The sequence below is a fragment of the Plasmodium berghei genome, assembly GCF_900002375.2.
Source record: "Plasmodium berghei ANKA genome assembly, chromosome: 11".
In the NCBI taxonomy this organism is placed as follows: domain Eukaryota; phylum Apicomplexa; class Aconoidasida; order Haemosporida; family Plasmodiidae; genus Plasmodium; species Plasmodium berghei.
Window position 1 is genome coordinate 744,777 of NC_036169.2, and position 14,767 is coordinate 759,543.

The window sequence follows — 14,767 nt, forward strand, 5'->3', positions numbered from 1 at the left end:
TTTTCTTCCATATATTTTATCTCAATATTACTGCATTGAATGTATATAAATATATAATTTTTTAAAAGCATTAAAAATATATTCAAAAAATAGCTAAAAAAAAATATATCGATTTATAAATAGAAAAAGAAGATATATCTTCCCCTTCAAATATGGGAACATTATTATATAGTTATCAATTAAAGGCTTGTTTTGTTAATATTTTAGATCATATATTTAAAAAAGTAAAAATAAAAATGATAGTGAAATAACAAGGAAAAGCAAAGTTTGTTATTTATCGAAATAAATAATTTGTAATAAAATTTTATAATTTACTCTTTATACATAAGGTTTAAGAATTGTTTAATTTTCCATTTTGAAATTTTTTAAAAATAAAAAATTTATAGATAGCTGTATAGTATGAAATTTCATTATACTTGTACAAGTTAATAATATAATTAGAAATGAGTTAGCTAAAAAATATTTTAAAATATTTAGTGACTTTAACATTAATTTATGTGCATATTATTAAGTAAAAAAATATATGTTAATATATATAATTAAGACTTTATGAAATATGATTGAATATCGATATTTGTAGATATATTTGTTTTATTTAATTTTTATTAGTAAATTATGACCAATCCAAATATGATGAGAATATAAAATATGAACAAAACTTTTAAGGTAAATTAAAAGAAATAAAAATATAAGAAATAGTTATTTTCATAATTTTTGAGTGAGCTTAAACTGAAAATATTAATCATTTAATAAAATTACAAATATATATATTAATAGGACGTGAAAAACAACCTAAGGTTGCACTTTTTTACAACAAAAACCTTTTCAGAAACATTAATAAAATAAAATAAAGTCAGTTTATGAAGCTTGGACTTTTCAACTATAGTTCTATTCATTTTGCTGTGTGTAATGATGTATACATTTGCATAAATTAATAAGCAAACAAATCGAGGGAATAGAATGTGAAAATATTAATAACTTAAACAATGAAAAAGACATATGGGGAATGATAAAAATCAAATTAAAATTTTTATGTTTTTTTTTCATAATTTTAAAAAAAACGTATTATAAAAAAGCAAATCCAAATACAAGACAGAGAAAAAGAACTCAAAGACTAACGTTTTCTTCGATATGTTACTATTCATTTTTCATTTTTTCTATTTTATATTTCTTTCAAATTAAGAAAGTTTATGGATATGAAGTTGCAAATACACTAAAATGGAATGGAGGGTGTACAAAATTTTCAAGATCAAGACGAAAAAATGAAATAAAAAATGTATTTAATAAATATTTAGATAAAAAATATTCAATAAAATGTGAAAGTAATATAAAAAAACAATGTTATATAATAGGAAAAGAAAAAAAATCAATTGGAGATGCGTTTAAAACAACTCCAAATATAAAAAATAAGTCGAACATTTACTTCAAATCATTATGTAATAATAATGTGTTAAATAAAAATGTCGAAGAAAATGTAAATTTTAATGATGGAGTTGAAAATTTTTTTGTTTTAAATCCTAATCCTAATATACTATTTCTAATTAATAACAATATTCAATTGGGAAAAATACATAGTGAATATTTGGGGGAATCAAAAAAAAAAAAAAAAAATGTCGTATATGATGAAAATAAACAAAAAATAGAATCTATAAGTGAAAAAAAAAAAAAAATTCGTCTTAAATTAAAAAGAGGGTACTTAAATGATGTGTATAAAATTGAAAAGAAAAAATTAAATAACATTTTATTATCTTTTAATGATAAAAGTATATTTAACAAAAAACAAACAAATATAAAAGAAAATATATTATTATTAAATGGGCAAACTGTTAAAACCGAAGTGGTAAAAGAATATTTATTCCATAAATTAAGATTAGAATATTATGAAAATATAAGAGATAAAAAAAAAATCTTAACTTTAGATTTATGGTCTAAAGAAATTAATATTCCTATTGATAATTTAAAAAAATTAATTATTTATATTTATAAAATGAAAAGTTTAGTTCAAAAAGAAGATGAAGATTTACTAATAAAAACATATTTTTACAATAAAAAAAATATGTTTTCACTTTTTAGAAACACATATAATAGTGATGGAAAATCAAATAGTGAACCTTTTAATTTTAAAATTCCAGGTGAAGATGACATTTCTGAAAAAATCAAACACGGAGAAATAGATGTGGAAAAAAAAGACAATGAAGAAAATTATGATATATTTACAGATTATTTTGAAAATCATGATTCTATTTTATATAAAGATTGTGAAAAATTAATAAATGAACAAGTTCAAAAATTTATGGAATATATTAAGGATATAGTGTTTTTTGAAAATTCAATTTATATATTAGAAAAACTAGAAAATAGACCACCATTATTAGAAGAATTAATTTATGCATATAATTATCAGAAAGATGATTTCTTAAGAAAATTAGAAAATAAAATAAGATTATCTCAAAAACTGTTAATATATTTTATCCCTTTAATAAGTAATATAGTAAGAAAATCTGAAATGAAATTAGGTAACAGCAATTTGAGTGAAGATGATTTTTTATTAGTTAGTTTAGATGCTGTAAAAAATGGGTTCAAAAAATATGATGTCGAAAAATTAGGAATAAAAAATTTAACAAAATATGTATATATGTGGGCAAAAAATAGTACTTATAATTATTATCAAAAACATAAGTCTTTTGTAGCTATTTCTTCTCATACATATAATGATTATAATAAAATAAATAGATTTGAAGAATCATTTTTTGAAAAAAATGATAGAAAACCAAATATAAAAGAAATAAGTGATGGATTAAATATGAGTATAGAACGAATAGAAAAGGCTATGACATCTATGGTTAATATTATAGATGCTGAAAAACCAATTACATATCAAAATAGCGATTCTGCACACCCAGAAAAAAATACTTACAAAGATTTAATTGTTAATGCAGATGACATTTACAGTTTTAATGAAATTATGTATAACGACATTGTAATAAAAGCATTACGAAAATTTATTTCTAAATCTTTAAAAAAAAAAACAAGTAAATTAATAATTTTTATGAAATTTGGACTTTTTTTTAAAAAAAAAAATTACTCTGATGAAGAAATTTGTCAAATTCTTAAAATTAGTAAAAAAAAATTTGATAAATATTTTCAAGATTCAATAATACAAATAAAAAATTTTATTAAAAAAAATAAGTATAATAAAAATAAAAACGATCCAAGTTCTGATCTCACAACTTATTTAAATTTTTCTCAGTATGATTTTATGGGAAACGAATTTTCACAAATAGAAATGTAAAACCTACTAGCCCCAATTTTTTTTTTTTTTCTGTCAATGACGCTTGTTTTTACACTTCTTATGTATTATTTATTTTTATAAGTTTATTAGTTCATTTTGTTAGCTATTTTTATTGGCATATTTCCACCTGTTCATTTCGGTGTAGTATGCCACGTATGCACACATGATGTGCACGAATTTGTTTTCCTTTTCGAATAACCTTTTGATAAAACAAATAAAAACAGAAAAGCATAAAAATAGAAAAATATTAAATCATAAAAATAGAAAGGTATCAAAACATAAAAAGGGAAAATGCAGATGAGCGGAAATAAGGTAGATGCGCCCTCGTTATTTTTCTGGGTTTGTATTGGGATTATACTTAAAATTAATCATAGCTCCTTTTTGTTCATATGACATATTTATTCCTTCAATAATCCTTGAATAAAATGTGTTGTTGTTAACAGTTACATCAATTAAATATTTGTCAAAATTAATATTTTCATAAGCTCCTTTACCCGTTGAATAGAATCTTTTACCAGGAATATTTTTCATAATTTCTAGGTTGAAATCTCCAAAATAGCAATCCTTGTTATCATTTTCGCTATTATACTCAGAAACTTCTTTAGTTTTATCTATAGATGCATTTACAAAATTTTCTTTTAAATGAGCATCACTGTTTTCTTCATCAGATGTGAGGACTAATATGTCTACATCAGAATCAAATGGTTCATTATTATTTATAGATGTATCCTTTGAATAATATTCACTATAATGCTTAATGTTATTAAGTTTTCCATTTGTTTTAATTAAATACTGACTAATAAATACATCATTTGCATTTTGGCTAGTTGCTATTCTTCCTGACTTATCAAATATCGTTTCACCATTAATATTAAAAATATGAATATTCCAATTTGATAATGTTTTTTTTAAACATATGGATCCAAATACACCTATAATATTTATTTTTGTTATAAATTCTTCATTTTTATTATTCATTATTAAATAGTTTCCACATATTTCCACTCCATCTTCTGGTAAAATTTTTTTTTTTGAAAATGTGAGAATACCAGATAGGCAATTGTAATCTGAAAATGGTTCGTTTATTTTATTTTCTGAACTATCTTTTTCTATTTCTTTATCTTTACCATTGTGATTATTATTATTATTATCATCTACTTCTGAACTTTCAGAGTGTTTATTTGTTTTCAAAAAATTAGCTGTTAGGCTAGATAATTGATAACCCAAAATAATTTGAAGCATACTTAGAATCATGCACAAATCATCAGTTAATATGTCCTTATTTTTAATAGCCTTATTTTGATTGTTAAATAAATTGGAACTATAATGTGTAACTGTTATAGATGTAACTTGTTTTATATAATTTAATGCTTCTCGTGTTTCGTATAAACATTCATCATGCATATAATTGTTATTTATCCAACTAATTTGCTCAGAATAGTTTTTATAATTTAAAATAGTTTCAGAGGATTTATTAGGTATGTCTGATAAAGTACCATAAGTAATTATATGCTTTGAATTTTCCAGCATTAAATTTACAATATCAGGCTTTATAATCCATGGACAATCTATTACAGCAAAATGAAAATTATATTTTTTTAAACATTCAGCTAAATTTTTTTTTATGCATTCTACATTTGTGTAAAAGTTCATTTTGGTTATTTCGTCATTATTATTATTTTTTTTTTTTTCAGATTCGTCATAATAGTGCTTAGTGCTGTTATGATTGTCTTGTTCATATAACTGCTTTAGTAAAATAACTTTATTATCATCAAAAATTTTTATAATTTTGATGTCGGAAAAATCCATATTTCTATTACTTTTTTCATATTGCATGGTATTATATTTATTGCTCATATATTTCAGAACGTTTTCTTCTTCTTTAGATAGTAAAAAAATATATTTTAATTTTATTTTATGCTCAAAAGATAAGTAATACAATCCATCATTTTGTACATAATAATTTATACCAATTATAGAATATTCAATTGGGTTTAAACAAAATTGTATATTATATAATAAATCATAAGAATAGTTCATATTATTTGTTGGAATATTTTTATTTTTTTTATTATTTTCTTTTTTTGATAATTTTATAGCAGATTTTATATATTTAAGGGATTTATTATAATTACACAAAATTTTGTAACATGAAGCTATATTAATATATGTTGACGAATGTCTAGATTCCTTAAAATTTCTTAAACTTTCTTTTAAATAATATATTGATTTATTGAATTCCCCAAATTTCATACATATATGTCCACATGCATCAGCAATATCTTCATCACCCTTTAATGAATAATAATTATCATAACATTCTTTTATATCTAATAATATATCTTTTTCTGTTCTACCATTGATATTCGGATAGCAAGCTAAACTTGTGAATGAGCTTCGTATATTAAAAAAAACATCTGAATCATAATTCGAATATCTTAATAATGAAATTAATTCTTTTATTGACACATTAGCTGGATAATTATTAATATTATGAATAACAGATTTTTGCCAGCTTATTAATATGTCAGGTGGTATTTGTTCTACATTATCAAAAAAGGATGAAATTGTTCCTCCAAAATGTATACTCATATTATTTAAATTTTTTAAGTTAATTTTTTTCATTTTTTTGTAAATTGTTTCTCCTCCATTATTAAGATCATTTAATTGTAAATTTATTAAATCTCTTTTTGTATCATATTCATGATTCGATAATTTATTGTAATATCTACTATTTTTCTTTTTTTGATGTGCTTTGGCATTTTTTTTGAAATATTTTATTATATAGGAATTTTTAACTCTATCATAGGGGGTAATGGTATTTCCAGATGCATCTACTGATGATTTACCATCTGTTTTACCAAACAAAGCATTTTTCATCACATTATTGTTTTGAATTTGCCCCCTAATAGTAAAATCGTTAGTTTTTTTATGAAGCAATAATGTAACAACTTGAAATGTGTCAGAATAAGGTGTATAAATATAATACCCCCCTAAAGATAAAAAAAATAGACAAATAGCATTTAAATTAACCATAAAAGAAAGACTACCATGGACAACAATATGAGGATCTCTATAACCTCGGAATTCTTCATAAGATTGATAACCTTTATCTCCTATTAGACATAATAATTTATTATTACTTAATTTTAATATACGCTTAAATAATATAAACGCACCAACTGGAAACACAAATGATAAATTTTGATTAAAGTAGGAATATAATTTTAATACAGTATATATATCTTCATATTTTCTTAAATAATCGGATGCTTTATTCGTTTGCTCTTTTTTAATTTCTTCGTCAATATCTATTTCTTCCCAATCCCACTTAACAGACATTCGTAACATAATATCTGCATTTGTTTTATCAGTTTCTTCTATAGGGGAATAAACTGATAAAAGAGCTCGTTTTGTGCAATTTTCACTATTAATTATCCAAGCATCTGTTAATAAAGAATCTAAAACATAATTACATATTAAAACAATGGGTGTACCACTAGGTATATATTTTTTGGTAATTTCTAAATAAATTTTCTCTGATGTATCATTTCCATCAAAATATGCAAAATCTAACATTGAATAATTTGAATAATTCTTAGGTTTATCGTCTGAATAATTTGTTTCATTATATGATGAAGAACAACATGAACTATTTGTAGAAGAATCGTAATTTATCATTTCATTTTTATCATTTTCTGAATCATAATAAGAATTATTTTTACTTGAATACGTCTTATCACAATTATCTTTACTGTTAATATATTTTTTTAATTTTTCATTATTCATACAATAAGTTATATTATCTCTAGCTACATCTGTAAATACATATACAAATGGCTTTTCTGGTAAATTCATACTTTTAAAATATTTCTTATACTTTGATAATGCTCTTAAAATTAAGTAAGTAAATTTACCATGCCCAGCACCTATTTCTAGTATATAAATCGGAACGTTACGATCACATTCATTACTATTAAACCAATCTTTCATATAATTAATTATTACCCGTGCATAGTCTTTAGCTAGCTTGCTATTACTTGTTACGAATGATGGAACAATATTTTCTTTCCATGCATTTATTGCAGCTTTTTTATAATAATTTTGTAAAAGCTCCCATATTATACTATCACACAATAGCTCCTTTTTAGCTACACAATATTTACTAGATGGATTTTTTTCAATAATTACTTCTCCACCCGACATTTTCTCTTCTTTGGATTGTAATAAATGAGAATAAATCGGATAAATGAGTAGATTAATATGTAAAAAAGTCTGCGACTATCTAATATATATATGTGTATATACGTGCATATTTATTTATTTTTTGCAGACGTAATTTTTTTGTGTGCAATCATTTACAACTGTTACAATTACCCTATAGTAAAAATCGTAGGTTAATTTGTGCAAAGAAAAAAATTTATGTTCTCAATTTTTCAGTTAACAATTAAGAATATATTTCATTAATGCAAAGAATAAAAAAAATTATAAAATGGTAAAAAAAATTATGAACATGTCATAATATTTTTATTTTATTTCATTTTATGTCATATCATTTTATTCGCTTAAATTTGCTTCAGTTAATTTTGTTCAACTTATTTCGTGTCTAGATTTTTACACTCTTGACTCAATAAAGAAAATTGAAAAATTCAAGTATCATACATTAATTATAAAATAAACGGAAAAGGAAAAAAGGGAAAAACAGTGTAATCATCCAAAGAAATATATATTTTGAAAAAATTTATATTTTGTAATAATACATAAACAATGGGAAAATAATAAAATTAGTACATGCTCATTAAATATATATATATATATATATATATATGTATATAATATAACTAATTTGCACACGCTATAATACAAAAAAATAAAGGGGAAATGTATAAATGGTATAATATTAAATAGGACATATGCATGACAAATATTTTAGGTTGAAAAACGGTGCATACTATGCTATTTTATTTATTATTTTTTCATTTGCTATTATTTTTATTACACCTTTTATTTTATAATTATTACTTTTCATTTTTTTATGGCCCCTTCCATGCAGCTTCATACAAATAATAGTCGCAATAGATCATTCAGCTGTAGTTACACAACTTATGTTAAAAAAAAAAGGAAAATAATGGATAAAAATAAGCCACAAATAATTCTTATAAATGTATATACATTCATATCCATAAAGAATAAAAGCATTTACTAAACATTGAAAATAAGCATTTGCTAGAAATGATAGTCTAATATTGTGTATTTATTTTTTTAACTTCGTTTCTCTCTCTTTCCCCAAAGAATAAGCACATACAATTATGTATTGTTACAAATTAAATTTATTTATATTTCGGAATTTTAATCTTTGTTTGTTTTAACTAAAAATGAAAATAGGCTGGAACGAAAAAATATGCTATCACCCCTCATGCTTAATATACTTTATACCAGTATATTTATTATTTTTTATTTAAAGGCTTCATAAGAAATTATATTCAACTAAATAATTAAAAATAATTTAACTATAGAATAAATAAAAGATACGATTGTTTTTTATACATTAGTAGAAATTCGATTCTTAAGAAAAAAAAATAAAAATACTAAGTACCAATCAAATTGCAATTAACTTTGGAAAAATCAATCAAGGGTATAACAAAAACGCACAAACAATTTAGTATTATATTTTTTATAATTTGAACTAATACATGTTTCTTATACATATTGTAAACTTGTAGCTGGTTTTATTATTCGAATTGAAATACAATACACACACCTAAGAAGTTATATATGCACAAATCCATGTGATGAAATTTCACACAACTATAAAAATTTGTAGAAATGCTTGCTTATATCTGAATAGCTATTTCTTTAAAGGTTGTAATAAAAAATTTAGAAAGAATTTGTTACAAATAAAAATAATGTTTTAATTTATAGTTTAAAAAAAAAAAAAACAAATAAAAATACTAATTGGCATATCAAACTTGCGCCATATAATATATAATATCATGATGATCTAAACTTATGAATTATCTTCTTCACTTTTATTTTTCCACTTATTTGATACCTTGGTATTTCCATGCATGGCTTTTCCTAATCCTAAACTAACGTTTAAAAGTATTTTGGGGTTGTTAAAATTAGAAACAGCCATAACTATAGATGAAGCCATTTTTTGAGGATTTTCACTTTCAAATATTCCTGATCCTACAAAAACACCATCCATTCCTAATTGCATACACATAGCAGCATCTGCAGGTGTAGCTATTCCGCCAGCAGCAAAATTAACAACTGGTAATCTTTTTAATTTTCTCGTAAGTAATATAAGATCAATTGGGGCTCTAAGTTTTTTAGCAAAATTATATACTTCACTTTCATCTAATGAGCATAAATATTTTATTTCATTATTTACTGTTCTTATATGTTTAATAGCTTCAATTATATTTCCAGTTCCAGCTTCACCTTTGGTTCTTATCATAGAAGCTCCTTCTGATATTCTTCTTAATGCTTCTCCTAAATTTGTACACCCACATACAAATGGGGTTTTAAATTTATGCTTATTTATATGGTTATATTCATCTGCCATAGTTAATACTTCACTTTCATCAAGCATATCAACTTTGAGTTCTTCTAAAATTTGTGCTTCAACAAAATGGCCTATTCTAACTTTAGCTAATACATTTATAGAAATGCATTTTCTTATTTCTTCGATTTTCAATGGATCTACACTTCTAGCCACTCCGTCAGTATTTCGAAGTTCAGATGGAATATTTTCTAAAATCATTACACCTATTGCACCAGCCTTTTCAGCTATTTTTGCTTGTTCTACATTTTTTACATCCATTATGACTCCCCCTTTTAACATTTCACACCATCCATGCTTAAGTAGAATGGAATCATTATCTGCGTAATCTCGCATTTTGATAAAATTTTCGAAAATGATATTTTTAATCGGTAATATTTGTTTTAAAGAATAAACCTTTTAAATTTTATTAAAATTTTTTGAAACCTTTGAATGTTTATTTTTTGATGGTGTTTTTTTAGCAGAATTATTCCCCTTTTACTTTTAAATTATATATTATAATTTAACACAATTGTATTTACGCATATGAATTTGAAAAGTTGAATAAACAAAAAAACAAATACACGATATAGATATTATGTTTACATTGATTTATTTGATTTTAGATAAAAATAGAGGCATACACAATTTTCCTACCAAAAAATTGTGTTTTTTTCAAATAAAATAATAATTATTTTATTATCTTTAAATTGGTACAAAAAAATAGCGTTAAACTTTTCTAATCATTTTTTATAATATAATGATATATTTTTCAAATGGCTTTTAAAAAAAATATTTATATTTAATACTGTGGAAAAATATAAACTTGCATATTATGCATGTACAGTTATTTATATGTAGAAAATATATTTCATGTACCTATTGATATATGCAGAATCGGATTGGGAAATTATAGTGACATTATTATCATTGTTATCATTTTTTATTTTATTATTTTTTTGCGCTTTTTCTTAAAATTTCAAATTTTTAAATGTTCTACTGTTGGTTCATAGGAGACAATTATATTTTGTATGCAACCTGACTATATGCTAGCTATTTTAATATATATTTTAATCCATATATTTATGTCGCATATTAATATTATATTATATATTTTATATATACCCCAGTACTGAGTCACAGGAATAGCTTTATTATGAAGGATGAAAAAGAAAAATAAATTATATTTAAAAATATTTTTCCCTAAATTAGTACGAATATAATATATGTATATATATAATGTAGGTATAAAATAACGTCGTTGGAATTATAAATTAAATTGAAAAGTAAAACTTTTTTTTTGTTTGCAATAATATGGAATACATGCATTAGATTAATTAAAAATAAAATAAATATATTGTATACCAGTTTTATTAATAATTTACATTTTTTAATATTAAATAAAGTATATTTATTGATAGAAAAAATTATGATTAAATAAACAGAACACCATATTTACCTTAAAATCAGCATATAATTGTTTTAAATTTTTTGAGGGATAAATTTGTAGTAAAATTAAAGACAAAAAAAAAAAAAAGTAGAACATTGAAGCTACAACACCTTTTGTACGTTTCCCAAAATCATTCGAGTAAAATAAAAGCTTTGATAATACCAAAGAAATAAAAAAAATGGCAAAAACTTTTAAAAAGGGAAAATCAAGTAATGAGAAGAAAGAAAAAAATCGTTTGAATAAAAAAACAGAGGGAGTAAAGGTTAATTATACAAAGAAAGATAAAAATAACATAGATAGAAATGATAAGAAAGGGGGTAAAAAAGTAAACAAAAAAGGTAGCAAAATTGATAAAAAAAAAAATGAAGGGGGTAAAAAAACCTTAGTAGAAAATAAAAAACAAAAAAGCGACAAAAATAAAGAAGATTGGGATGATAAATGCAAAGAAATTTTAAATGATGAAAATTTGTCTAAATCAAAAAAAAAAAAACTTATAAAGGAATATAAAAAAAAAAAATTTGCAGAAAATTACGATTATTATAAAAAGCTAAAACTAAATTTAAATGATTTATTACGATCAAAAGATAAATCAGAGAAGAATAAACAAATAAATATAATATATAATGAATTAAAAAAAATAGAGCTAAGCAAATTTTGCCGTACAAATTTAGGATATCATATTATATCTGCTTTAATTATAAATAGTGATGAAGAATGTCAAAATAAATTATGGAAAACTATTAGCACAAATATGAATGATATTTGTGTATTTAATTTTGTTTCATTAACTTTTCAATGTTTTTATAAGCATGCAAAAAATGATCAAATAAGAAATGATATTTGTATGTGGCTAATAAAAAATCCAAAAAATTTTTTAACAAAATTTGCTTCAAGATTATGGCATATAGTATTTAAAAAATTAAAAACAGACATGAAAATAAAAATAATTAATTCTTTAATATTACCAAATATTAATTCGTTAAAAAATGTATCATTTGAACTTTTAAAAAAACCCACAAAAGAAATGTTTGTAACACTTAGCGAAGAAAATAAAACAGCAATCTGCAATTACCTCATTGAATATATTGAAAATGTTGTAGAAAAAGAATTGTTATATAATATAGTTACACACAATTTAATATTAACTGCAACCGAAATTCTGGCTGAAGGCGAAGAAAATATAGTTAATGATAAACTTACAAAATTGATGGAAATAATACATGAGGGATGTGAATATTTAATATCTACAAACATTGGAAATAAAGCATTAATTTATTTATTAGGATATAGCACAAGTAAACATAAAAAAACTTTAATAAAAATTTTAAAAAATTATATGGTAGATTTATGTAAAAACAGTGTAAATTTTTTATTAGTAATTAGACTATTAAAAATAACAGATGATACTAAACTTTTAAATGATTATATTGTAAAAAAAATTACAAATTCTTTTGAAGAAATATTTAACGATTATTATGGATTTTATGTAATATTAGAATTTTTTTATGATATTAATCAATATAATGAAGATAAGTATTTTTTTGTAGATTGGAAAAATATGATATATAGCAAAACTGTAAAAAGTGTAAAAGATGGATGTAAAAGAAAAAATGAAATAATACAGCCAATTATTGAACAATTAAAAAATATATTTAATGAAAAAGATAAATTAAATAGTTATTTAAATGATAAGAAATATGTTATAATTATTTTTGAATATATACAATTTACACAAGATGATCAAATCATAAATAATATTTTGTCTATTTTAGGAGATATTATATTATTGCTTAAAAATGATGAAAATATTAATGAAAAATATAATTGTAAAAATATTAATGAACTATTTTTAAAACTTTATACATGTACAAAAAATCAAGATATATTTAAAAAAGTAACAAATCAAAATAATCCTTCTTCAATGTTTTACCAATTATTGTCTGATCTTTTTATTACAAATATAGAAATTATTCTCAAATCAGAATTAATTAAAACGTTTAACAATTTTATCATATTTATAAAAGACACTGATAATAATATATATCAACAAATTTTATCAAAAGCCAAAAATACGAATAATGATGCAATTTACAACACACTAAAAGAGATTTTACCAAATATGACATATTTTAATAAATATCTTGAGCTTATTAACCAATAACTAATCATTTTAAAATATTATTTTTATTTCTGTTCAACACTATTCAGTTTGGATTATTCTATAATGTTCCCCACAATATACCCATATTTATTATATATGCACATTTATTATATATATATGAGTTTTATCAGAATAGCTAACTACAATCGAATTATTATTATGTAAATATTTTTTTAAGGGGTAAAATATAATCAATGCTAATCTATCCAGAAATAGAGATTGTTGGAATTTATTTATTATTTTTTTTTTATTAAACAATTTGTATACATACACATAAAACTATGTATGTATTTATGCATATGCATGTTTTTTTAAAATATATAGCTATCATAATTATATTAGAATTCTTTTACTGTTAATTTGGAATGTCTTACTGATTTTTGTATCTCTATATATCATGTATTAATTTATAAAAATTTTTTAATCACAATATTTTTTTTCATCAACAATAGTCTATTTTTGATATTTGTACATTTCTACTATTTTCATAATTTTTTTTTTTAAATGTTTTTTTAAAAGAAAATATAAACAGTTATTTATCAACTTTTTGTTTATTAAAAAATCAAAGACAGGATTAAAAATATGAATTGTATTTTTTTTTGTCGAATTTTTTTAAAAACGAATATATATAAATTTACAAGTCTCAATAAACAGTATTTTATATAAATTATTTTCAAGTTTTTAGCAATAAAAAATATGAATATTATAACACATTTTTCCTGACATTTGTGTTTGTAGGCGATTATGATTTACTTTTTTTGTTTATTCAGTAACTTATTCTTAAGAAAAACAAAAAAAAAACATTGAACTTTAAAAGTATATAAAATTTATTCCTTAAATTTCGCAAATTTTAAAACATAATATGCATATAAGTGCATATAGATATACGAATATCCATAAATAATTGATTATAAATATATATGGGCTTATATTGTGTGTAAATATTATCACATATTTACAACGCTGTTTTTATTCTTGTAAATTAGGGCACAATATTTCTCTGTATTTACTTATATTTTATAATGTGTGTGTATATTTTATATAAATAAGACTAAATTATAAGTATAATAATTTCGAAGATTTCACATATGTACATACATAATATATTAAGCATTCTTAAAAAATAAGTATGGAATAAAATTTGTACCCAATGCATTTACTACTTTATTATATTTTTGTAGAATTAATACAGCCTTCTTATAAAAAAATATACAAATTCATTCTTAGACAATATATTCCTTAAGCCGTAAACATGTGTATACTTTTTTTATATAAGCATAAATATATTAGCTTCAAAAATGCACACCATATATGTGCTAA

The 14,767-nt window shown here is 21.9% G+C and overlaps 4 protein-coding genes across 4 annotated transcripts; 2 read left to right on the plus strand and 2 right to left on the minus strand.

The window, feature by feature from the left end:
- Positions 1-1,006: 1,006 nt before the first annotated feature.
- On the plus strand, positions 1,007-3,292 carry PBANKA_1120000 (conserved Plasmodium protein, unknown function; the record flags this gene model as incomplete). The annotated part of the gene is made up of 1 exon (XM_034565740.1): positions 1,007-3,292. One exon carries the CDS (start codon positions 1,007-1,009, stop codon positions 3,290-3,292), a length of 2,286 nt encoding a protein of 761 aa, XP_034422407.1.
- A 327-nt stretch (positions 3,293-3,619) lies between these two features.
- PBANKA_1120100 (conserved Plasmodium protein, unknown function) lies at positions 3,620-7,498 on the minus strand (the record flags this gene model as incomplete). Its single annotated transcript, XM_034565742.1, has 1 exon — positions 3,620-7,498. One exon carries the CDS (start codon positions 7,496-7,498, stop codon positions 3,620-3,622), a length of 3,879 nt encoding a protein of 1,292 aa, XP_034422408.1.
- A 1,801-nt stretch (positions 7,499-9,299) lies between these two features.
- On the minus strand, positions 9,300-10,193 carry PBANKA_1120200 (pyridoxine biosynthesis protein PDX1, putative; the record flags this gene model as incomplete). The annotated part of the gene is made up of 1 exon (XM_034565743.1): positions 9,300-10,193. One exon carries the CDS (start codon positions 10,191-10,193, stop codon positions 9,300-9,302), a length of 894 nt encoding a protein of 297 aa, XP_034422409.1.
- Positions 10,194-11,464: 1,271 nt separating this feature from the next.
- PBANKA_1120300 (mRNA-binding protein PUF3, putative) lies at positions 11,465-13,447 on the plus strand (the record flags this gene model as incomplete). The annotated part of the gene is made up of 1 exon (XM_034565744.1): positions 11,465-13,447. One exon carries the CDS (start codon positions 11,465-11,467, stop codon positions 13,445-13,447), a length of 1,983 nt encoding a protein of 660 aa, XP_034422410.1.
- Positions 13,448-14,767: the final 1,320 nt, after the last annotated feature.